General features: G+C 36.1%; 1 protein-coding gene across 2 annotated transcripts in view; it reads left to right on the forward strand.

The window, feature by feature from the left end:
- Positions 1–2,637: 2,637 nt before the first annotated feature.
- Positions 2,638–27,781, forward strand: part of LOC127434115 (suppression of tumorigenicity 18 protein-like) — an 85,290-nt gene continuing 60,146 nt past the window's right edge. For both annotated transcript variants that reach the window (XM_051686603.1, XM_051686605.1), the window contains exon 1: positions 2,638–2,722. In XM_051686603.1, the coding sequence (XP_051542563.1) occupies positions 2,671–2,722 (52 nt within the window). In that variant the 5' untranslated portion in view covers positions 2,638–2,670. The remainder of the gene's footprint in view (positions 2,723–27,781) is intronic.

The following is a 27,781-nucleotide window of genomic DNA, read 5'->3' on the forward strand; positions in this document are numbered from 1 at the left end:
CCGGCCCGTTGAGTCAATTATTCCTTACTATAACGATTACTTTTGCATGGTCAAAATGAGATTGGTATCGACAATTCTGATCTTTTAGACACCCCCACCCCAAACTAGCCCACCCAAACCCAACCCCTGCATCTCACGGTTTGATTGACAGCCAAAGTGCTAATGTCTCTCTCTGCTAACAGACCGACGTATCCTTTTTATTAGTTAGTCATTCCACAGTATCGCATGCAGAATCTGTGTCTGTCATTTCACAATTTAGCCCCGCAATGCATATGCACAGAGGCCAGAGCAACGCTCTAATCTTCTACATTTATCCTACACCAAAAATTAACAAATGTACTTCTGTCTTCTCTCTCTAACTCTATCTCGCTCTTTTATTAGTATTACTTTATCTTTTGGGGTATTTTGTTTTGTGGTGTGTCATGATGCAGTTGCATAGACAATGCTTTGGGATTTAAGCTTTAGGGGAGAAAAATACATTTACATGTTATGACCTGAATTCAGATTTTCTTGACTTTTGTTGAGAGAGAGTAAGATTTGAAATAACTAATAACAACTGATAAGTATTAGTGCAATAGAGAAATATAGAAGTACAAGGGCCTAATTTATATTCTGAGTTCAATTTCAAGTTAAGCTCAATCAACAGCATTTGTGGCATACAACAAATTTGCCACAAAAATAATTTCAGCTTGTCCCTCCTTTTCCCAAAAAACTCTGGGTTACAGTGACGCACTTACAATGGAAGTGAATGGGGCCAGTCTGTAAACGTTAAAATACTCACAGTTTCAAAAGTATAGCCACATGACTTAAACAATATGTGTGTGAACATGATTTTAGTGTGATGAAATCGCTTAACCTTATATGTAAAGGTATTAAATATAAAACTTTACGACTTAGTTGCCATGACGACGTAAGGTCATACAACCTGTAATCCCATGATGTAATTAAGTAGTCCGCTGCAAAAAGGACAGATTTAAACAACTTTACAGCTCAAATAATACACAGGTTTTAACAGAAAAATTCATGTAAGTGCTTTTATAAAAATATAAGCCTAACATTTCTGCCTTTAAACCCTCCAAAAATTGGTCCCATTCACTTCCATTGTAAGTGCCTCACTGTAACCACAATCATTTATTTTTTTGTAAAAGAAAAGGAGGGATGAGTCAAAATTATTTACAGTTGGTAATTACCGTTATGCAACAAATGCTGTTGATTGAACTTAACTTAAACTTCCTTACATTCCGTTATGGCACAGTTTTATGTTCTGGAATTGTACATTAATTATTAAATAGTTAATATTTTCACAACATATACTACTTTTTTAGAAAATCTGGGTAATATAATGGTACTTTTCCTGAGATATTTAAGATCATATAATACAATTTACATAAATAGTGGCAAAACATTATGTCATTGTGATAATTTACTAGTAAACTAAAGAGATATGTCTAAAGGTTTACCCAACATGCTATATTGCATGATCAGGGATTTAATGTGAAAGTGCAATATACAGGACAAAATGGGTGAAATAAAAGCCAATTTGTAAGAAATTTCAATCAAGTCAAACCAAAACTTCATTAGTCCTGTAAACTGTTTATCTTTGATGTTTAATATTTCAAGTTTCTCTTTAAAAAGATTATTAAACAAGGAAAATGTTGGGTCTAATGAAGAAACTTGAACTGAAATTGACACGGTATCTAAAGGTCTCATTAAAAATGATTACGATTTTGGACACTTACTTTGATGCTGTTATCACCCACTGTAAGAGCCATTTCATTATTTATTGTATGTGCATTTTGTATTTTCCTTGGTTGTGCTAAGTATTCAGCCATTGTTGATTATATCTGAAGTTAATTAAGAGTTACACATAAAAGATCGTTGTTGAATACCCCATGACATTTGCAGTTTTCTTTCCTGTGTTGACATATCTCCTGTTGAAAGTTTGGGCAGGACATATCAAAAGGCTATAGTCGGTGGCGGGTGGTATTTCTGATTTTGTCTTTGAAAAGAGCATTTTATTGGACAAGAATTTGCATACGCCCCTGAGTGCAAGAAGATGCCATCAATATTTTTGGTCTGTTTTCGTGGTAAGAGAAGATATACTGTAGATGAACTTTAAGAAATGGGCTTAAGCCACAAAAAGGCCAAATGTTTTATTTTAGATAACTTTAAGACCAAGTTAGGCTAAATTATGTTTCATTTTCCTTAGACTATGCCACAGCACTGATTTTTAAAAGTAAAACGTTTTAGCCTCTAAACTTGACATTGCCAGCAGACAACAGACCCTCTATATATGTTATAAATGCGGAAACAGAAGCCGAGGAATGCCAGCTGTTCAAATCAAAAGCACAACTGTACAATTTTGGAACCACTGGGGGAAAAAAACTATTTGCAGAAGAAGACAAACTTCTAAAGAGTGACAACGAGACACAAAAGTTGTTCTGTTGGGGGTGAGTGTCGTGGTGTCGCCCAGTGCCAGTGCTGCTGTGCCCTCCGAGCTGTAATCAGGGCACTGATGGTCGTCAGGGACACGGCCCCTCTGTTCCCCTGCTGCCCCGCCTGATTTGAATGGACAGCGTTTTCCATTGTGTTCTCCATCAAAACAGAGGACAAAGTTAGTCAGCAAGTTGCATAGCTTTCCTGCATTCAGATTCCTCAAGCCTCTTTTGTATGACGTTTGACAAAGTTTTTCACTGCGCTGGACCTGACCGGACTGCTGGAGGTATGTAAGTTACTGTTTTAATTCTTCATAGAGATGGTTACAATTTGATCATTAGATGGTTTACGTTGAGTAAACACATGAGAACAGGAACACAACCAGTAAAAAGTTTGGATACACTTGAGTTGTTTCTCTTTATCTTAATAACCTTTTGACCTAAAGGCGTTCGCTTATATGCTTGAAAGTTGTTTTTAATTGTGCCTATGTATGAATTTCTTTAAAACTTAAAAATGGATGAGTTAGACCGATTAGTAAAGGAAAAGCAGCAAACAAGTGTCCAGCATATATGGGAACCCCTTCAATACTGTTGTTGATAAGAGGATGCCTTTTTAAAGAAGCTAAAATGTAAGATAGATTTGATTTGTTTAACATTATTTGGTCACTATACATACATACTACAATCCTTCCTTTTATGTCATCGCATAAGTTGAAAGACTTAAGACATAAGACTTAACTAATGTTCTAAAATGTAGAAAATAGTAATAAATAATGTGTAGGTGTACAGACTTTTGACTAGTAGTGTAATACTGTATGCACTCAAATCTGTCATTTAGTGGTTCTCAACTCGTGGGTCACAACCCAACAATGGGTCACAGGTCAGTTTTTAAGGGGTGCAGACAGCAGGAAAAAGGACAGTGCTAAAAGTGAACAATTTAATGCAAATTACAATATAATTGTGCATTAACAAAATAAAAAGGTTCAATAGTTTTTTTAAAGAAGAGAGAAAACACTTCTTAGTTCTTTTGTTGTTTACGTTGAACTTGACAGTTTTTTTGTTGTTGCGCAAATTCACCTACCGCTTAGTTATACGTCTAATATTAATACAATATTTGGCCCAGTTTTTCTATTTGTTAAGATGATAAATCACACTTCTGCTCTTGTTTGTCATTTATATTTACATAGTTGACTATTTTTGCTATTTAGCCTATGTTATGGTAATCATTTTTGCATATTTTTTGGGTCTATGCAGTTCATGGTAGTAGTAATGGATTTTAATGTTTGATTTTAAGTACATTTTTCTTTACTTTTGTACGATAATCATTTTTATTGTAGTTAGGTCTCTAATTGATGTCCAATGTAAAATCTAGGTCCTGATGGAAGACCAGCTGAGATTCATTGATTTAACGTTCAAACCTGTGTGGCTTTTATCTGATCTCTGACTAAAGCAGAAGTGTTTCCTTGCGAATTCCTGGCACTTCTTTAAAATGACCTGAAGGCAAATGGTACAGATTTGTAATGTACAAGTTATATACAACCGCAGCCCAGCCATTGCTCCGGAAACTAGGATGCAGATCACAGGATTGTTTTGATCTCTGCTTAGCATATTTGTTTAACCTAGCCAGTGATTCTGCAAAGTGCACAAGCTTTTCGGTGATATGCAGAGTACCCCTTTATCCGTCTTTCTCTTCTGTTAGCTCAGGATTTAAGTACTTTCTCTATTTAGGAAACAACTGGATTTGCTAGCTTTTGAAATTTAGTTGCCCACTGCTTGCAGTCTTGGCACTCCAAAATAGATAACTAGGTATGTAGCAGAGCTAATCCTGATCGGCCTTGTAATAGTATTTGTGGACTACACTGCACCCAATTAGGGCATAATGTGTTATTTTTTGTTTCTGCTAAGTTGGATTAAATATGAAAATGTGGTTGTTTTTCTCTCTCTTCGAGAATGTTTACTTTTTAATCTGCATATTTATGTTTCCCACTACCCACCCCTCCACCCGTTTTTGCATGTGCTGCCAAATTTGAGCAAGCTGCATTCAAATAGCTGTTAGCTGAGTGTCAATCGAGACGGTGTAAGTGGGAAACTACTCTATGACAAATAGCCATAGAGAAAAATAGGGTGAAAATGTGCTGAGGAAAGCCAGGGGAGAAAAACAAAAAAAAAGTCTTTAGGTTGGCGAGATGAGCGTAGGTTTAGTGGCAGGAGGAAGAGAAGAAGGGTAGTTGGTTCACAAGAGAGATAAACCTGGAGAGTCATGCTGCAAATGTGTTTTACAGAATACAATGAAAAGAGCGGACAAAGCCATTGTGCCAAACTCTTTTGGAAAATGGCAAAGCAGCTCTCCAAGGTCCAGCACCATGGAGAAGCCGGATGAGCCTTCGGAAGTGGCAGAGGAGGCGAGCCTTTCCAACTGCACCTGTGAGTCGCCCAAGAATGGCAAGAAATGACCACCGTGACTAGGGATGCGCAAAACTACAAGTTTCAAAATCGACAAGGCTACTAATGAGTCTTTAAGGAATAGTTCACTGAGCAATTAAAATTCCCTCATCATTTACTCATCCTCATGTTGTTCCAAATCGAATTTCATACTTCTGTAGAACACAAAAGGAGATATTAGGCAGAACATTAATCTCAGTTACCATTCACTGTGAATGGTGACTGAGGTTGTCACTCTGCCTAAAATCAACAGAGAGTCATACAGGTAATGAGGAGAGTTTTCAGAGGAGGAAGGAGCCGTTCCAGTGTGGATGAGAGGCATAAATGCAGAAAAAACAATATGTTTTATAAATGAGTTTGAAAACATATTACTGTGGAAGTGATGACTGAATTATCATTTTTGGGTAAGCCCTGTATATTTAGGCTTATTTTTGGGTCACCTGACCCCAACTGAAAAGGTTTCTTAGGGCACGTGTACAAAAGATGTGTTTATGCATTTAAAATCAGATAGGCCATGTCCACACAAAAACGCTTTCGTTTGAAAACGCATTGATTGCGCAAAGTTTACGCTTCAACTGAAAACAAAGCATTTAGAAAACACTAAGTCTGTGGCCTTAGGCCAACCCCACGCTAAAACCTTTTCATTTGAAAGTGCATTTATTTTGCTACGTTTTCACCTCTCATCTATAATAGAATGCCGTTTTCCTCCACCAAAAATGGAGCAATGAATTAGTGGAGAAAGGTCTGTCTGCGTCCAGCAAGACTACTACAAGACACGCCATTTACAATGCATGCCCAATAAAAGTTATGCCCCACCCCCTTCAAATAACCAGTGAAATGCTGAAGTTTTGCAACCGTTGGATGTCACATTCATACCCTGTGTTTGTTGTATTTATTTGAAGTTCTGCAGCAACCCTACACCTACAACTATCCCTACCCCTAACCATAAAAATTAAAAAGTGAGAACTTTGTAAAATTATTAAATATACCGCAACTTAAAAGTTCTATTGAATAGAACCATACTACCATATCACTAGGTGGCGACAGAGAGGAGAAATGTGATGAAAATGAAGAGGAGATGAAGCTAGCTGTATGCTAAGTTAACAGGCTAACCGGTTAGCTTGTGAGCTAACTGGAGAAAACAGAACAGAGAAGTGTCAAACGCTGAGTTTGGAATGGCATACTACCCATACAACTCTTACTACTTCTACCATATATGTCTATGGCAGAAATAGTAAGAGTAGTATGGCAGTATGGCATTCTGAACTCAGCCAATGTCTTTCTACCAAGTCAGTCCACTGTCGGCCATCTTTGGAACGCACTAGGGAGCCTATTTCCAGCCATGCAAGTGCAACTCCTATCTACTTTCTACGTTTTTAAAGTTGGAATATATTGCACAATGTCTAAATTCAATACTCTGGATGCTCAAAAACTATGTGAGACAACAGCCAAACATTTATCTAGATAAATTAGTTGTCCTCACTAATCAACTACTTATTGGTGGTCCACTTTACAACCAACAATTGTGACGCATCTTTGCTGTCTGGCGGAAACTTTGCACATTTCTCTCGGCCGCCGGTGTAATTTACCGCGTCATGTTTTTTTGGATGCATTCACAAGACTGCCTCCCCTGGTAAACACACAAACAGCATTGTTAGTGGCGTGAATTCCTTTTGAAAGAAAGTGTTTCCCTAATGATAGAGCCCTGTCAAAAAAATGCTAGGGATAGAGAGAGAGAGAGAGAGAGAGAGAGAGAGAGAGAGAGAGAGAGAGACAAAGCCGGAAAAATGGAAAAACACAAAAACAGTCACGGGGGCTTCGGAAAAGAGAAAACAGAGTGAATGGTAACTGAAGTCCCACAGGAGGTCTTTTAACGGGAGCCAGTACGGCGATTGGACTGCGTGACAAGTATGTTTGTTGCGAGCCAGGTGGAGCGGTTTACCGGGCGTGCTTCTGTAAGCTGTATTCACATGTTAATGCAGCTGCGATGTAACTTTTATTTATCTCAATCTGGTGCCGAGAGCAATAATTATAGAGCACTTTTGTCAACGTTAAGACCAGCAACATCAGTAGATCAAGCAAATGTAGCATTTCCAAATGGATGAATGTGGATGGTTATGAACATTAGAGTGTGCTTGGTGTTGATGATATATTTTATAGCTGTTTATGTGAAATAGTCTATTTATTCATCCAACAGCGCAGGGGCCGATTATGACTAGCAAGGGCCCCGGGGCCAATTTTCTTTTAGCCCTCCCCCCCGGTCCAATTATCTTTTAAAGTTCAGATCTATGCAATCAATGTTCATTTATTTAAGTCTCTTTTAATACATGTTCTGTTATTTACAGTCAGATTAATTCAAACACAGCACGGATGTGGTAAAGAAACCACTCAACCGAAACATGTTCGCTGAACAGCCACTGTTCTTAAAGAGACAGTACCATTTTTAATGTTCGTTATACATAATGTAAACTCAGTGTTAATACTATAAATTATGCATACAAAATGTATATATTTACAGGGGCCATTATAAGTTATGAAATATTTTGACTTCATTAAACACTTTAAATATCGATGAATTTAACAAATATAGCAGGCTCCTACAGCATCTATGCAAGGGTTGGGTGAAATCTGGCAAAGAGTTCAGACATTTCTGGCTCACGCTGCTTTATCTTTTCTAACTCATCTGAATGATGGGGTGTGTTCCATTCAGAAGTGATCATCCCAACACCCTATTTCCTTCAAAGTCTTTACCCTCCATTGTGAGAGCTTCAAAGGGCTGAAAGGTGTGGGGCTCAAAAATAATGGTCATTTGGTCATTTTTGGGGGAAATACTGTTTGGAATGATCCAAGAGCTTGGCTACCATTATTATTCTTCCATCAAAAAGCCCTGCGAAGGCATCATTTAAGCCTTTTCAAAGTGTCCAGAAATCCCCTAGACTACATTACACTGACAGAATGTTTAAATGAGCTAAGAGTCTGTTTTTGAATGTTCGTGATTTCAAACTTCATCTGTCAAAACTTACACACAAGCCCTTTAATCTGCTTTAAGATGCTTTCTTCTTTCTTTCATTCATTATTTTCTTTCTTTCTTATTGTAAAAATGTGTACTTAAAGCATTTAAAATTATTTTATGTTTTGTCAGATCAACATTATAATGTCTCAACACACTTTACCTATCTAGTTTAATCGGTACTTTTGAACCACACAAAGTAAAATATCAATATTTTCTTTTTCCAAACCACCTACAGTAAGCCAAGTTATTTTTTTTAATGTAGGGCAAACAGCTCGACAGCCCTTTTATACAAAGAATAAAGTTTAACCATATAAAGCCTAACATATGAAACAATAGTCAGAAAATTATATATATATTTTAAACCTGTGTAAACCTATTTTTCTACAAAATAATGAAATTGGAAGCACATGTTGCTTGAAATCAATAAATACTAATTTTGAAATATCAGAAACAAAATAAATGTTATTGTTAATTTTACTTTATCAAAATCAGCAAAGATTTCACATAAAAAAAGATGAGTGCATCAAAACATGATGGTAGCTATTTTGAAAAATGATATAACAAGGTCTTCGACTTCCAGTACAGCATGAAAACTTTCACCGGGAGACAGTAGATGACACATCATGGTGATGATGACGTAGAGGCTTTAGATGTAAAGCGATGTATCAAATATGATACGCACGGCGTTATAAGGTTAAAGAATTGCTCAAAAAATTTAATTAGAAACAGAAAGGCAAAAGGGTCCTATAAGAGGGCTGGGGGCCCTCATAGTCACAGGGACCTGTTGAGGGGGCCTTGAATAAGCTGTGGGGCCCACATATTTACAACCTGGTCTCATAGTGAAAACGTGACTCTACAGTATAGACATTTTTGCAAAACTTGTTAAACGTGTCTCCAGGTACAATTCCCTGCAGTTTCCAGGAGAAATGAACACTAGAGGCGCTACAACAACTGTGTTTTATTCACTTTCACTCAAATCATGACTTTAATGGCAGATTATGACTTTTATAAATACTTATTTTTCTCTCTATTACTCAGACCCTGCTATTTTATGATATCCACACACTTATACTCAAACACATCTTTTGAAGAACAACACATTTTAATGCTTGTATTACAGACTCACCTACATATATACACTTATTCCAACATAGCTTGCATGGTAGCTCATTTGATAGACTGTTGGACTTAGAGTCAGAGAACTGTGGTTTAAGCCATGAACTCGTGCTGTCACGTTACATTACAGAGTCATAGATGCAGCACAGAATGGGGTGGTTGCTTCAGAAAATGTGCTTTTTTCATTTCGCTTCTGCATTTTAAAACACTAATGGTTAGATTTAGGCATTGATAAGGTAAGGATGTCTTTTTAACTTCTCATATATATTTTTAAATACTAAAGGTTAAGTTTAGGTGTTGATTTGGTAAGAATGTCTTTTTAACTTCTTATATATTTTATTAAACACTAATGGTTACATTTAGGCATTGATTTGGTAAGGATATCTTTTTTAAACGTCTCATTTATATTTTAAAACACTATTGGTTAGGTTCAGGCAAAAGTGTTAGGTTAGGGAGGTATTTAAAAAAAGAATATATATATATATATATTTCACCTTAAAACCACGTGTGAAAACAACACCATATTACTTGCTTTTGGCGCCCCCAGGTGGACATTTCACTAAAAACCTGCAGCCAAACGTGATATACAGCACGTCAATTTTGAACAGTAATTTTTTTTTGTCATGTTCATGTAAATTACATGAGATCAGGCTGCATATTTAAGCATATATAAAAATTTGTTCTCAAAGTTGATGGGCCGCGAGACCTTGCAACCCAGGACCTCCCCAGGCCCCTGGTAGACAAGGGCCCCTGGGCACTGGCCCCGTTGGCCCAGTTCGTAATTCACCTATGCAACAGCTTTGTTTACAACTTTCCCTTTGTCTGAGGAGCACTGAATTAACATTACAGATTTCACTGTATTAATGTCAGCTCAAATTTCAAATAGTTTAGCATTTGCTAAAGCTAACAATGAGAGTGCGTACTATTCAGAAATCTGTTATCACTCTAACATCACAAAAAATTATATATATTTTTAAATTTCATTAAAAATTAATTGCAGCTAGTATGTTGCAGGTCATTCCACAACATCAGTGCCTTTCCTTTTAAAAAAGATGATTTTAAATGTAATTTAAAAAAGATTTTAAACAAATAATGTATTTAAGTGTTAAGAAATTGCACTGTGCCATCTGAAGCAAAATTGTACATTTTTAATATACTGTATGTTGAGATGTTGCTATGCCTTTAAAAAGGTAAGTGTTGACAGTTTTACAGTTAATTTACTATAGCCATAACTACAAGGTGTTTATTAGAAGGATAATTTAATGCTGATATTTCTTCAAATATCCACTTTTTAATTATCATATGTTGTTAAAAATTATAGTAACAGGAATTACAATTTAAGATCGTCCCCTACTGAAAAAAACTTCACAAAATATATGATAATCTGCTAAAATTTTTTTTTTGACATTTACACTTGATTTCACACCCTGAGAGGATGATGATGTCATTTTGACAGGTTAGTTTTATTTATGTATTTATTTATGGAATTGTACATTATTTTAATAAGAGAGAGTTGATGGTAACATGGTTATATACATAACTTATGTCTTTTAAATATATATTGTATATGTCCACTAAATCTTAAAATATATATAGAGAGAGAATAAATAACAATACTATTTTATATCCATGTATTGTTTTGTTTTTTTTGTTTTTTTTGCAACATGTGCATATTTGCTAATATAATATAAGCCCAATAGGCATCATCATGAAGCAAGATGCTCAAAAAAATAAAATAAAATCAGGTTACTGGATTTTTCTGACGTGTTAAAATCGCCTATAATAACGTGACAAAAATTTGCATCAAATAATCATTGTTAAAGTCATTTTTTACATTTGTTAATTAGAGACACAAAAGGCAAAGATTTTGCAGAATGACCGTTTATTTTGCACGCACCGTCTTTTTGTAAAGAAATTATGCATATCAGGCATCAGCGCAAATGCGGCCACAAAATCTGTGCTGAATATAATTTGCACAGCACAATTCCGATCTTGCTTGCCGGTTCTGAGCACTGTAAAGCTAAGAACGCAGCAGACCACCGCAATCTGACTAGGTTTGTACAGTTTGCCAGGATTGTACAGCATCACTCCACTACTGTGATCCAGACACTGCAATCATCTCTTTAACATGCCGAAAATGCGCTCGACTTCACCTCACTTATGCATAAGTGCCAGGATATAACTCTTCTCCATCATTTTATCATTATTTGAAACTGTTGTCATGATAGATAGACAATGTACACAAATATCTCATTTAAATAAAATTCAGACTACTGCCTGCTTTCCTAGGGTGATTAGCACAATGTTATTTGCAGCAGGCAAACAGTATTGAGTTTTTTGGGAATAAAGCACAATCAAAAGCATAATGAGCCTAATTTATATACTGTAGATAGAAGGTATGTTTGCACGGCATGGAATGAAGATGACTTTAAATACTCAAGACGCAGTGCTATTTCAGCGCTGATTGCACCTGCTTAAGCTCGATTGCGGGAGGTTGTTGTATGCAGGTTTTTACACTGAAGTATCGAATGCAGTATCACACCCATGATAAACATGAAGCATTGCATGATCACACAAAATGAATTGGATTTCTAAGTTCCACCTTTGGCAAGAAAATTTTAAGTCTTTCGGAAACTTCGGAAAGGTTAAGTGTGTAATGGCTACAAATGACTTACTTATATTTGTCTCTGTACCTTGAACTGGACCAATGAAAAAATTAAATGTGTTATTACTACGAGATTCACGATGGTGCTGTTTTTATATCTATAGCAAAATGATTACGAATGCAATATATTGCCTGCCCCCCATCAGCTGAGCTTCGGAGTTCAAATAAATATTATTTCAAATGACAAGTTACATCCAATGTTTCTCATGCCTCCGAGACACAGGTTCAGAAATTTAATTTGGGTTTCGAAAGATTATTTGTCTCGATTTGTTTGTCTTATTTTTCTTTTCTGTCTCTTCTTTCAAACTAGTAGCTTGGCCTTCATTTAGTCATCGGATCCACCACAGCATATGTCCATCTTATCACCTGGTTTGTACGTTTCTCAAGGGTCTCTCTTGTAGCTCTGGGGAGGCCCATTTCAATGGCTATATCTGCTCTGCATTAATAGCAACAAAGCCATTGTCATCTGCACCTTTTGGATTGCCTTTCTGAGCCTATTGAAAGCGGCTGTCCCCTGAGACAATGCTCCAGTCACTGCCATCACCCTGCATTACCAATTGTTCTGTGCTTTCAAGAGAGTTGCCAGGTTAAATCCAGGAATGGATGGCAAAAAGTGAACAGAGCAGACAAACCTTGTTCTGTCAGGAAGAGATAATTCCAGAGAATTTAATAAACTGGACCCTGCATGGATGTTTTAAACTTTTGTAGCACAGGGTTCCAACTACTTTTCCAATCCTCCATGATTACTGCACTGTGATTTTTAAAGAAAAAATATTCTTCTTGGGGATGGACTCACAAAGATGCAAATGATAAAATGCAGCTGTTCAACCATATAACTGGCGAGACCAATTGTTGTGTGATTAACGTTTTTACTTGCTGGATGAAGCCAAGCTAGAATATCTAGGTCTGCTAGAACGACTTTGCAAAAAGACAAACTGGTACGATTTCAGTCACACCAAAGCATTTACATGACAAATTATTGTTTTAATCCATCTGAAATCTAACTTTTAGAGTGCATGTAACTGTAATGAGTGTTTGTTTATCCATTTACAAAATTGTCAATTTGCCTATGTCATGTTAATAATTTTGCATATTGTTGGGCCCATGGGGTTCATGGTAATATTAGTGAATTTTAATGTCACTGATCTGAAGGAAATATTTTGGATGAACAATTTCGGAACTGTGTTAGGTTGCCACTTGATGTCTAATGTAAAATCTGGGTCCAGAAGCAAAACTAATTGAAAACCACTGATTTAAGGCACAAATACTCATTTAATCCAGCATGCTTTAGCGAGAAAATACTATAATTTGCATGGCTTTTATTTGTTCTCTCTGACTAAAGCAGAAGTGTTTCCTTGCGAATTCCAATTTTTCTTCTCCATTGTTGAGAATCACTGACCTACAGTATGGATTACAAAAAATTTCTCCTTATATTAGGCTTCTTGTCAACTGGATCTTGGTCAGTTTTGGTCTAACTGCTTGGATTGATTCGGTTTTACTGGCTGGTAGCTCATTGTGTTAGCTTTTCAAAGGGTACACCATCTTGTTTGCTAACTCAAAAGTTACTTCCCAACATTCTTAAGAATGGAATATTTACAAAATGGAAGAAAGTGATGTCGTATAGTGTTTCTCTAGTTTTAAGCCTGTTTGGGAGATGCAACAGAGCAATCCAGTAGTGTGAAATCGTATCCGGCCCTGGTTCTGTAATAATTTTCTTAGACTCTTGTTAAATGGTTTACTTGCCACTTTTGGCGGCATTTGCTGAAGATAGCGAAGGCATAAAGACTGGCCTTGATCGGATTAACCATGCAACAGCATGATGTAACTCTTTGTTTGTGTGGTATGTTCTATGTATGTCACATACGCACTAAACTCCCGATTTAGGATGCTTTTGACCAGTGTGCAAAAAGCCAGACTTGGAGGAGAATTTAATTGTTAAGATGACTTAATGGAGGTCTCAGTGACGTTTCAAATATCAACTTTGTCGTAGATGTTTCAGAGAAATACAAAAATAGACACTAGACAACTGTTGACATACAGAAAGAGCATAAAGCTATAAAATGTATGTGTATAACAGGGCCATTTCTGAGCATATGGGGGCCTTAGCGAAATCCTACTTGGACCCCCCCAAATCCCCATCCGGATCCAGGCCCACCCAAGAATGACACCACAATACAGTCTTCAACAAATTTGAATATTAATTTAAAATTGGAATATTTTAACTAAACAAAACGTTATAAAATTAACAATATATTTACCAAAAAATAACAACAGATTAACAATAAATAAATATACAAATTAACAATAAATTATTATAAATAACAATAAATAATCATATACAATGTAAATAGCACCTTCAACATACCCAGTAGAACAGCTGGTGTGCATTATTGCTCATCAAAATTTCTCCCTTCCCTAGCGGGCCACAAGGGGGCCTCCTATAAGTGTCTAATAGAGTGCAAAAGTCTGGTTCCGGAAGTAAAATATCCCATTCATTTTGATTTTGATTTTGATTTTCAACACTAACTTATAAACCTTTAAAGACAGACCTACAGTGAGCTCCGAGGTTGTTTATCGATGTTTCCGTTGAAGCCATCCATCTGCGTTATTTCAACTTCATTGTTGTTAAAAATCGTCTTTAATAGCGGAATTCCTGTTGAACAACTACAATACCAATGGTACAGCAGAGAAAGCTTCACCAATCAGAGCACCACAGCCAACAAAGCCATCGAAATAAAACCGGATGCGACCGCCCACTCCCATGACGATCTCCCTGCACTCTCAAACTACTTATATATTTGTGTTTATCAGAATGTTTCACAATAAACATAAACTATATTGTTGCTATACTTTTAATCAACAACCTAAAATGAATAGTTTTATATATTTCCAAAGTTTTATATTCGATTACATGATTCGCAGTGCTTCATGAGATTGTAGTCAATGAATGAATGGGAAAAATACTTCCGGAACACAGACTGCTGAAAAAGTGGGCGGGCACTGTTGTGCTCATAATAGCGGCCTGAGTCTTACTCGCAGGTTTTAGAATATATATATATATATATCTCGATAAATAGATAGATAGATCAATAGATCGATAGATAGATAGATTAAAAAAAACACCTTGCTTTGCAGGGCCCCCTGGTGGCTCGGGGGCCCTAAGCGGCCACTTATATCGCTTATAGCTAGAAACGGCCCTGGTGGATAGCTTCATTTAGATAATTTGATTTTGAAAGAATTTGTTGAAAAATGTTTGAGTTCATATTGACATCTTTGAATTGACATTAGCATGACATGCTAATGTGAGACTTGTTTTAGGAGAATGTATCTTGAATTACGCTTATTTTTCTTACACCATTGACAAAAGGTTTTATTTTGTTTAAAGCATTGATCAAAGGATATATTCTCTGAAAACATATATTCTCTCCATATCTTATGCCATTTTGCTTTTCAAGGCAATTTATATTGTTTTAACAATGTTGAGATATTTTACTGGAAAATAATTTTGCAGTGTACCTGGGCTGTACGGCAAAGATGAACCACAAATGACTTCCCGTAAGCTGCAATGCCCAAAACCATCAGCAACCCACCTAAAAAGTTTACAGTTGAACATTGTGAATAACACAGTAGTTTACATTTCATGTTGTTGCAGGTTGACAGCTGTGACCATAGCAAGCCCTATTTCGCCTCTGTCTTTGAAAGAAGAAGAAATGTCTGCATTTTACTGGAGGTTTAGATGCTTGTTTATCACTTTTAAATACCATCATCTTTGCCGAAATCCCCTCTCAAAAGAACCTTTCACTTGCTGGAATAAATTCAAATTAAAATTTAAATCCCTCTTTGCATTCCTTCAGCCTCTTTTAAAATAGCTGGCTCCTTTTAGAAAGCTGTTTATGTAGTGATCTGTTCATAATCCAGTTTGTTTCTCAACAGTGAAAAAAGGAAAAAGAAACACTGAAATCGTATTATCAGTGTCTTGGAGAGATGATGCGAGAAGTCAGAGAGACTCTGTATCTGGGGGGGGAGAGTTTTCAAAGTACTAAATCTGAGAAATGTTGCAAATGCACTTTGATGGAAGTACATTGATGGAACACGTGCATTTGACTTGCAAATGCTAATAGTACATTGTATCAGCGAAACTCTGATGTATCTGATGCTTTTGTTGTGTTACCTCAAAAAATGTGACAATGCCAAGCCTGAACAAATCGGTGAAGTGTATCTGAAAACTCTTTATTTAATATCATCGAGAGGATACATTTGCCATGATTCCTCTCGCAAAGCTTGGTATCTGAACTTTGAACGCCATTATAATTCCCAGTCACCTCAGCAGACGAACGTTCGTCTGTTCAGTCTAGTTTTGCTGTAGTAGGCTCCATTTTGTTTGGAAATACTGTTCAAACACATTTCAAACAAACAAATCAACACTGTCAGGCGACCCACCTGTTTTTTTCCCCAGCTCTCTTCAGATGTATTCATTTGGCTGTTGAAAGGACAAGTAACATGGGAGACCTTATTAAGGATTTCTTTGAGTACACTAGATTGGATTTATTGTTAGCGAACAAATTATAATTGTATCTCCTAAAAAGTTAGCAAAGATCTAAACAAAGGGAAATCAATGGCACAGGCCGATTAATCACACCAAGCGTGCTACTTGTAGCGAAGAAACTTACCTCATAATCAATGTCTTTGTTTTGCTCAAAGGGCATTTGCATGCTGATTCAGAGTGCCATATTGGATGCAATCAAAACATTGTCATCCACATTAATAAGAGGGTTATTTGGACTCTCAAGTATGCCATTGAAAAGCACGGGCACACTACGGCATTATAGCGCTCCAGTATTAAAGACCAATCTCGACATGATAAAACTACACAGTGGATGGAAGAGTTTTGGGGGTTTTGCCAAAAATATTGTTCATGATGCATTTCATGATCATATGGTGATTTGAAAATGCCTTGCTATAGGGTTCAGATGAATTTATGTATTCATATGCTTCATATATGACAGATTTACCTACTGATGTTGATGCATTCTAAAACCTCTGTTATTCCAAAGTTGTGAAAAATCCTACTGTAAAGAAAATCTTATCCCGTCCCACACAGTCAACATCAAAGAATTCTAATTTACATTTGTTAATCCTTGTCGTCCACTGCGCTGACATCCACTTCTGTTATTTATTTATTGTTTAGGTGTAATAATCTTAATGTTAAAGCAATATTTCTGGTTCAATAAAATTTTAAGGGATAATTTGCCCAAAAATGAAAATGTTCTCATCATCTCTCATGTGTATGACTTTCTTTTCTCTGCTGAACACAAACAAAGATTTTTAGAAAACTATTTCAGCTCTGAAGGTCCTCACAATGCAAATCAACAGGATCCAAAATTTTGAGGCTCCAAAAAGCACATAAAAGCAGCATAAAAGTAATCCATAAGACTCCAGTGGTTAAATCTTTATCTTCAGAAGCTAAATGATGGGTGAGGTCAATTTGTAAGTCCTTTTTTACTAAAAAAATGTATCATCCCTGTCCAGTAGGTGGCGATATGCATGAAGAATGCGAATCCAAAATAAATAAAAAAATAAAAAATTAAAAGTGAAAGTGAAAGTGGAGATTTATAGTAAACTAGGATTTATTAAATATGGATCTGTTTCTCACCCACACTTATATTGCTTCTGAAGTTATTATTTAACCACTGGAGTCGTTTTACTTTTATGCTGCCTTTATGTGCTTTTGGAGCTTCAAAATTTTGGTACCCATTCACTTGCATTGTGAGGTCCTACATTGCTGAGATATTCTTCTTAAAATCTTTGTTTGTGTTCAGCAGAAGAAAGAAAGTCATACACATCTGGGATGGCAAGAGGGTGAGTAAATTATGAAAGAATAAAATTTTTTGTGTGTACATAATTTGTGGCATAATGTTGATTTCCACAAAAATGTATTTTGACTCGTCCCTCCATATACAGTAGTTCATTCTGGAAACAAAGTAGCTTTGTTCCAAAATCAGTTGAGCAACCTCAGCATGCTCCCAACGTGAAGGCTTTTCAAGAAGTTACATAGCTAAAATATAATGCCTTCTAAGATGCCATTTTTGCCAAATTCTGTGGCAGCATGATATGCATCCTTCAATGGACTCAGTGAATAAAATCCAAGATACCTTATGAGTCCAGAGAATACCTGATTATACATACAGTATATTCCCTTTAATGCCAAAAAATATGTATAGACATTTTTTTAATCAAATTAAAACTTCACTATTTTACCAAATATGTGTCTGTGCTGTATTACCCTGCATTTATTTCTGTTTATTAGAGTATTGTGTTGTTATCTTAGCAACATGTTAACATCAGACATCAATATGATCAATAAGTATGCAATGTGCTTCGTGTAGAGAGTGCTATAATGTATGTATGTTGCACGTAGTTGTTGTCTTTGCAGACTGTTCCAAGATCTATGAGGTTCCATTTATGATAGGATGATCCCTTAGAAAGCAACTGCGTATGTTGGCAGTAGACAGCAAGGCAGCTCATTAGGTTTGGAAAATTCTTTTGACTAGCTGTCATACTAAAAATGATTTTGTATGTATTGCTAAATTATGATTCAGTCTTTAATAGTGTATATCTGTATTTTGTGTCTTAATTTTGCTGTAATATCAAGCATTTTGGGCAGAGAGGATGTAAAATACATAGCATCTATGGACAAACTGGCATTGGATCTCTGTTACCCAAATATGTGCACACATCTGCTATTCTGCCTACAGGTCCATGGAGGGACCTAGTTAGGAAGGCATAGATAATCACTCGAGGCAGTGCTGGAGACCACCTTGTTAACAAGGTCTACAGCAGCAAACCGCATACATTACTGGAGGACATGAGGTTGCACCTATGTTTCGGTGTCCAAAAGGTATGGCAACTCATACGAAATACTGAAACCCCCACACACACAAAAAAAGGAGAAGCTTGTTGTCAGTGTCTCTGACATTTTTTTATCTGTGAATCTGTTTACTGTGATCAGTCTGTTCTCCTGGTATTGGTCAACCTCCTATAATTAGCAATTGCTCAGGAACGTTGATTAAGAGAGCAGGCATGGACAGGTGAGTCTCGCAGGTGTTTTTGAACCATTTGACACACTATCAGTGACACAGATGGAGTCGATTCCACTTATTATGCACCTTGTTAAGACTATTTGCAACACCTGAGCTTAGCTGAGTGTGTCATGACAATGACAACGGGAGTGATACATTTCTTTCTAGGCAGATTTTTTATTTGGAGGTCGGTTTAAAAAAAAATAGTTCACCCAATAATAAAATCTTCTTCTCACCCTTCTATGAGCATAAGATGTATAGAACCATAGAAGTACTCTAAAAGTAACAAGCACAATATAACAAGTCCTCTGAAGCAATACGATAATTTTGTATTAGGAACAGAATGGAATTTAAGTCATTATTCACTGAAAATCTTGCCTTCTGCTGTATCTCTCAAATCTTACAAATGAAGACGTCAATGATGGCAAACAACAAGTTAAAGGGAAACAAATCATGATGTGCCAACTTGAAATATACAGAAAATAATTAGATTATTTTATGAACATTTTCATTAAATAATGACTGGCAAAATGAAATTTTGCTCTGTTCCTTATACAAAGCTATCATATGGCTACAGAAGTATATATCACGCAATTAATATGGACTACTTTTATGGTACTTCTATAGTGCATTTTACAACTTGGTCTCATAGAAGTGCGTTACCATACCTACATTTTTGCAAAATAATTTCGATTAGGCTCGTTGTAGGTTTCGTGGAAATTTCCTGGTAAAATGAACTCTAGAGGTGCTACAACAACAATGATTTTTATTCCCTTTCACACAGATATTTAGTAAAAGGTAGATTATCAGTTCATAAACACTTACTTTTATCTTTGTTCCTCAAACAATGCTATCTTATGACATCTAAACAATTGTACAGCAGCGCATGACTTGTAAAGCAATACATTTTAATTAGGGATGTCCCAATACAGATACTGGTTTCGGGTCAGATACCGCGCTCATGTACTGGTACTCGTACTCGTAAAAATGCTCCGATACCAAAAAAGATACAATCTGACGTACGAATGTCATCACGTAAACTGTCATCCCACAAATTATAATCACGTTATGTCCTAGTGAGATTATTTAACCACAAAAGCTGCGCTTTAATAAGATAAATATATAGTTTGCATGTAATTCAAATGTGAGCGCTTGTGAATGTGTGGAGGCAGTGTTGTGCTGACACCGGATGCTCATACCTTTTAAAGCTCCTTGGCTCATTCAGGGAAAACACCATATTGAGCATCGCACGCTCTGTTTGTAGCAGATGACAGTAAACAGAATGCAAATTTACATTGTAGCGCGAAGCACATACAAAGTACATACTTATTTAATTAAATAGTAGCCTTTTGTGGTTTAATAATCACTTTGAGACACATAGAGACCAGCTTTTCCAGAGTGGGAGGCTACTGTTATAACATCAGAGCTCCTTGGACAAACTTCAAAATAAAAGCTCTGTCAAAATAAAAGCTACATTTATAGGAAAAAGTACGACAGAAGTATATCACTACTGGAAAGTTATGTAATATTCACTGTAATACTACTACTACTACTTATAATAATAATAATAATAATAATAATAATAATAATCATAAAGTAGTAATTGTATTATGATTAAGCATCTGTGATGCTTGTTATGCAGCACTTTATTTGACAAAATATAACTCCAATGTTGTATTTTGGATTGTGCAGTGAAGTTCTGTATATAAGCACTTCATTTGATAAAAAATAATACAATATTATGTTGAAACTTAATTTTTATATTTTCATTTGATTAAAGTTTTAATAAATTCATTTATTTAAACACCAATTTGATGATAAAATTGAAATAAACTGTTAATATGGAGTTCAGGAACCCCCCCATCGGTACTCGTACTCGTTCTCAAATGGTATCGAGACATCCCTAATTTGAATGTTTGGATTACATAACCAACTAAATTTAGAGCTTGTTTAAATGTGATGAAATTGTGCGGTAGCTCAACTGATAGAGCTTTGCACTTGCTATATTGCACTCCTATAGAGCATGCAAGTAGACACATGGGTCTAAATGTCAGAGAAGCACCACAAAAACACTTAGTTGCTCCAGCAGTTGCGTTTTTTTATATCACATTGGGTTTTATATAACTATAAGTTAGGTTTAGGTTTAAGATTTAGGGTAGAGAGGTCGGTTCTGTTGATTTAGAACTCAATAGAGAATTATCCTTTAATGAACATCCTTTAATACATGTAATGAACCACGTAATATCACTTTGTCGCCACTGTCACACAGTTTTCATGAGATCAGGCTTGCTTTTGCATCTTGACATCGCCTGGCCACTGTCTGCTTTCAATGTTTGGAAAAGTAGTGTGAATATTTTACAAAATTACTCCTTTTGTGTTCCACTGTAGAAAGAAAGTCATGCTGTTTGGAACAGCATGAGAGTGAGTAAAAGACAGAATTTTCATTCTCGAGTTAAATATTACAGTAGGTGCCTAATAGGCCATTAGAAATAGATTGTCACGGACCAAAATTTTCTGCACAACTGAGCTCTTAATGTGTTTGAAGCGTTCTTCAAAATACTGCAGGAAATGCACAGCTGTAAGCATTTATATATAAAGTGTAGAGTTATTTGTCATGTAGTGCATGTAGGATTGACTAAGGCACATAAACAACAGGGTCCAGATGCATTTAACTTTGCTTACATAATTGGCGGACTAATGCAAAAAGCTTTTAGACATTATGTGTGACCCAGTGTGATACTTTTATAAACGCAATCAAACATTTTCTCCAAACATGCCGTGTACTTTGAAAAACATGGACCTTTGTGTGACATGTCATTTCATTTCGCCCACTTTAGCTCTAATTTTCCCTCTAATATACCCCTATTGTGGGATATTTTTTCTATAAAACCCCAAATCAAACACCCAGAATGCACTTTTATTCTCTTCCTGTTGTTCCAAACAACATCCCCTTGATGGAAGTGTATGTAGATGTGATAATATATTCGACTTTAAAATACAGAATATTCAAGGATTTTTTTTTTTGTGTGTGTGTTGCTTGTCCAATGAGATTTTGATTTATCAAGACTGTTGTTATAAAGATGATCCACTTTAAGACTTATTTAGGTGACATGCTCTTGTCTTTTGCCAGCTGTCACAGTACATTACAAGAGATCAGCGACGTCTTGACCAAATACACTCGAAACCAGATTCCCGCAGTACACTGATCTTTAGGAACACCCAAGACATGTTTTCCATTAAATAAGATGCTTGTAGCCAGAACTCCTTAGTTGTGTCGCAGGAGATTACGGAAGAAAGAAACATGTAGTTTTACGACATAAGTGTGTTTGACGGCCAACCAATCTGTCCGCTCACACATATAGAAGTGACAAACCTCCCCGAAAGCAGTTGCTGAATTAGACTTTCAAATGAAATCTACAACAAGATCAACCGCCAAACCTTTGTAATGACTTGCCCTTCTGTCCCCGTTCATCAAAATTCATGCTCGGCTGATGAAAAAAAACTTGCCGGACATTGAGCTCACGCCTTATCCTCTGGAGAAAAGAACAAAACAGATATAAGCTTTCTCCAAACTGTGGAGGGGGGAGGTTGGCAGGCGCACACGCAGAGACACATCAGATGGGAGCATTTTGCGGGCCCCTCGTGCGTTTTCACTCATTTTGAGGACTTAGCCATGAACGTCCCCCCTCAAACCCTCTCCTCGCCCCCTCCGCCAACCGCCACCCTCCCAAAAGTGTGGCGCTCTTTGTCATTGTAATCCAGCCTGTATTTGTTAAAGGCTCACTCAGTGTTTGCTCTTGCAGATGGGCGTATGTTTGCCTGTGTGTGCATTTACAAAAGTCAGCGAGCTTGAGAGCGAGGTGACATCACTAAGGCTTTTGTCACAGTCTGTAAATGCGATATCCTCGAACCAACCCCCTACCTTCCCTAGAGTGACAGTCTAAAGGGAAGAATTACACCTCATCACTCGGATAATACTAGTCACGCTTCTGCAAGTCATCAAACAAAATCAAACCCATGGGCGGGGTCATTCATATAAGTGTGTAAAAACTGACTTTAACAATGAAGAGCTAATGTTATCTATTACACTGTGTTAATATACCGTATTTGTTTTTCTTAACACTTAAAATAGATTAATTTAATATGATTTTACATTATCTTATTTTTATTTTGCTCTTATCATTAGGAGGCCTTTTCTTGGCCTCTCCCCAGCCCCATTCTTCTTGTTATATAAGTAAATATGCACATTTTAATAAAAACAATATATATGGGGGAAAAAGCTAGCATATATTTAGATTTTTGATGACATAATATATTACTAAAAAGACTTGAAGTTGTGTCACCAGGATACGTGTCAACTATGTTAATCATTTATTTTTTAATTTTTTAAAGTAATGGACATAAATAATAATAATAATAATGTCACTTTAACTTATGTTATGTTTTGTTATGATTATGAGTGGGGGACGCTCTTAAAATGTCAACCGTGTTACCATGATTTTGTGTAGTCAACAATTGATAATTAAGCATTTTGTTTTTATTCTCTTCCTACATATATGTATTTAGATTTCACTTAACATGATGTATTATTTAAAAGACATCAAATTGTGTTCCCAGGATAGGTTATGGTCAACCCTGTTACTCTCATATTTTTCAGTTTTTAAATTACTAGACTATTAGACTTAGAAAAAACTTTGTCATAATGACACCATCCTTGTGTTTTGTTATGTTTGTGAGTAGGGGACGATCTTAAAATGTCAACCCTGTTACAATAATTTTGTATAGTAAACAACTGACAATGAATAATTAGATACCTGTAGAAATACTTGCATAAGATTCTCTTTCTGTGAAACACCTTGGAGTTAAGTTGTCAACCCTGTGGACAGCAGCGAAGCACCACCCCCCACCTGTCAATCAGCCGCTGTGCTAAAAAAAGAGTGTACGCTTTGCCGGTTATGAGTGGCTTAAAATAGAAATAACCACCAGATTGGAAAATTTTAAAAAGCGGATACATATACAAGCATGAGAACTTCACAGATCTTCTTTAGTGTGTTTGATATCAACACAGATGTGAAGCACTAACATCTGAAGCACCTTTAATACACGTAATCCACTAAAATAACAGATAGTTCTCCTCGAAATGTTGCGTTTGTGCTAAATTTCAGACGCATCTGGGAGAAATAGCTCTCTTTTTTTTTAGCTTTCTTTGTCTATTCTGACTTTGTTGCGCTGTAGTGTCATGCAGTAACACACTGACATTGATGTATGTCGTCATGAGACCCTCCCCTGAAAATCATTACACAAGTGGTCACAGGAGATGCATTTAAGTGACCAGGTGTAAAAAGTGATGTGTCTCACCTGACCACATGTGAATGGATCACCCAAGATGCATCTTAATACCAGGTGTAAACGGGGTCAAAAATAAAAATGTCAACCCTGTTTACATGATTTTGTATAGTAAAAAATGTATTATTCAAAACTGGATACTTGTAGAAAAAATAGCATAAAATTATGTCTCTATGTAGCACCTTGTAAAGTTTCCAACCTGTCAACCCTGTTACCTCTCAGAAGGCATAACAGGATTCCCACTCTTTTCAAGGCACAATTTTTCAGGGCATTTCCAGGACATTTTATGTGCCACACGATTGCAATATTTAAGGGAAAACATTTTTTATTGGAGAGCTATTTTTTCAATATTCCACATTCAACAGTTTAATTACATTGCATCATTAAAATGGTGTCTAATCAAATGAATTTGTTAAAACTTTAATCAAATGAAAATAGAATTATTTTAATTCAAACATTCACTTTCATCCCAAATATGTCAAATTCTGTGACATTCCACATTTTATAGCTAATGCAATTGTTATGACTGGATTCAGTGATTCCATCCGTGTTTTCCGCATAGCCGAAATCATAGGGCCAAATATCTGGTACCGGTGATATAAGCGGAATACGATCATTGAATTCTTGAAAATTAATTTACGTACCGAGGTGTAAAGGCCACATCACCACGCTACCACCTCAGGGTGTGAATTCATTTAAATAAAAAAAAGAAAGAAAAGAAATGCGGTCCGACTGTTGTCGTTGTCTAAAGTTTACTATTAAAAAGGTTTTGTAGTTAACACTACAGCAGTGTTGCAACTAAAAAAACTGCACCATATCAATACTTGAACATGTTACAAAAACCTTGTCAGCAACACATTTAAACAGTTTTATTATACTAAAATATTTTCCAGGACAAATAAATATTTTCCAGGGCATTTAGGTATTTTTCAAATTTTCCATGATCTTTCCATGACTGGAAAACTGCATTGCAAAATTCCAGGTTTTCTAGGATTTCAAGGACATGTAGGAACCCTGCATAATTATTTCCAGACATGCATTAAAAATTAACCAAAATGTATATATCAAATGATCTCAAAATGTCCATCCTGTTACCCTGATTTTTGTATTGTAAAAAACTAATAATGGAAAATTGGACTTTTATAGAAATACTCCACCAGTAATATGCACCAGTAATATTGTCAACCCTCTTATCGTCAACCCTGTAACCTCTCAAAAAGCAAAATTATGTCACAACATATATTACATTTCATTAAAATGTATATTCTAAAGGATCTTAAAATTTCAACAGTTACCATGATTTTTGCATTGACAACCAATCATTGAAAACTGGATATTTTTCTAAATACTTGCCTGAAATGATCTTTCTAAGAAGCACCTTGTCAACTTTGTAGTAAAGTTGTCAGTTCTGTTACCATCAACCCTGTTACTTCTAAGAAAGCATAATTATGCCCCAATATGTATTAAATTAATTCAAATGTATTTTCTAATCTTAAAATGTCAGCTGTTACCATGATTTTGTACAGTAAACAACTGATTATTGAAAAGTGGATATTTGCACAAATACAAGCATTAAATTCTCTTGACCACAAAGCTATTAATGTCATGTTAAACTGTAAAACTGTCAACCCTGTCAACACTGTTACCTCTCGAAAAGCATTATATAGAAAAATTTTGCTTGAGATAACAAAATGCAATGTATTAATAAGCTTAAGGAAAATTACGCACATCTCATAGATGCAGATGCACTGTTATACATCAATGTCTATAGAAAAAACAGCGAAATACGATGGTACACTGCTAACGTTCCAGTTTATTGACAACATTTCAACCCTCAATGGGTCTTCGTCAGGTCAAACAAACATCCCATGTTTAAAATGTTTAAAATGCAATGTATTAATACTGAAACCCATAACTGATCTTATAGAACTTTTTAAATATGCCTATTTACTTAAAAATCACCTTATCAAACTGAAAAGGCGTTCCAGCCCATTTCGTAGAAAGACACAGCGACACATCAGTCGTGAAGCACTTACACCTTAAAAGCAGCATACAACCTTGTTGTAGTGCATATTAACAGAAATCAGTGCAAGATTCGTTTTGAAAAGGCCACAGAGTGCAAATAAAGGGGGAAAAAAATCCACCAGGCCGACCTCTCATTACATATATTTCTGCTTTTTGTTTCCGTAGCAATAAAGTGGCAGACATTGGAACTGGTCTGTTGAACCATTGTTATCATCTCTGACCATCTGCTACTGAAGGCTGACATTCCATCTCATTTGCATGGTAACTGATATGGGGGGAGGAGAGAGATTGTGGGTGGAGTGGGATGGGGTGAATGGGGGGGTATTTTGAAGGGCATATGCCCAAACACCCATAACAACAATATATGAGTGAAAGTTTTTCTTTTTACATTTTTTAAATTGTATTTTTATATATATAAGTTATTCCATGCAAGCATGCACATATATGCACATACATGCACATGCATGCATGCATGCACGTTCAGGAAAAATCAGTGTTTACATGTACAGGCAACAGAAAAAAGGTCTGGTCCTCCCCTCTGTGCGCCGGTTTTTATGTTTTGCGGATGTGGGAGTGGAGTGTGTGTGTATGTGTGCGTGTGTGTTTGTGGTAGTGGAGGGGTTGCTGTTGATGTGCAAATGTGCATCATATTGAGTGCTTGTGAATAGAGTGGTGTGACGTAGAAAGGGAGCAGAACGCAGGTGCTTATCTCCAGGCTGTCACAGACATAGTGTTTCATATTCCTGGGGACTACCTTTCAAAAGCTACCGGCTCCAGAGCTACAGCATCAACTGAGCAGGCACAGCAAAGAATCTGCAGCTAACTTTCAGCATCAGGAAAGTAGGTTGGTTTACCGGATGTTTTTTGATATGACAGTAGCTGTTGTGTGTTGTCTGTGGTTGGGTATCTTATCGAGCTGTGTGTATTAAACTTAAAGGAGATGTGATTGTGGTGACAGCTTAGTACAAAAGAAAAGTTTTGATAGAAATTTTGATTGTTTTTTTCTTTCTGTCTAGCTTTTTAAAAAAAAATTTGCACATTTTTAAACACTCTTGTTTATAATTTTGTTAGTAAAATTTATTTAAAAAAAATAATGATTTATTTTTTCTCATATATTTTTCTCAAAGTTGTCACAGTGTTTACATATTTGTTTTATTTGTTTGTTTAGATTAGCATTTTTGTTCATTGAAAGTGAGATTGCAAGTGAGTTTTATTCGATCTCAGACTTCAGCCAGTGCAAGCACAGATTAGATAGCTCAAACTGTTTGTTGGAAGAAGAATGACCTATTTTTTAATCACACAGATAACATTAGATGTTGTCTAAATGAAATGCCCCGTGTGTGTGGTGGAGGGTTTAATCTAGTCTTAGACATGTTAGCAGCATTGTGTGTTAGCACAAAGCTTGGACAGGTTGTTGGGAGCGTTCGGTAAAGCAGCTGATCACACATAGCCCTTCCTGTCTTTCCTCTCAAACTTTCAGGTTTCAGGTTGCGAGCTGGAACTGCCTTTAATGTGGTGTCTTCAGGTTTTACTGCGTTTGGTTTCTGTGCGCTTTTGCAATGACAAACTGAAATATAAGCTCAAATAATGTTTATGGAATTGAAACTTTGATGTGTGAAAGGGAAACTTTGAATGCAACTCACTGAAACAGAGGTTAATG

Source organism: Myxocyprinus asiaticus, chromosome 44 (assembly GCF_019703515.2).
Source record: "Myxocyprinus asiaticus isolate MX2 ecotype Aquarium Trade chromosome 44, UBuf_Myxa_2, whole genome shotgun sequence".
In the NCBI taxonomy this organism is placed as follows: domain Eukaryota; kingdom Metazoa; phylum Chordata; class Actinopteri; order Cypriniformes; family Catostomidae; genus Myxocyprinus; species Myxocyprinus asiaticus.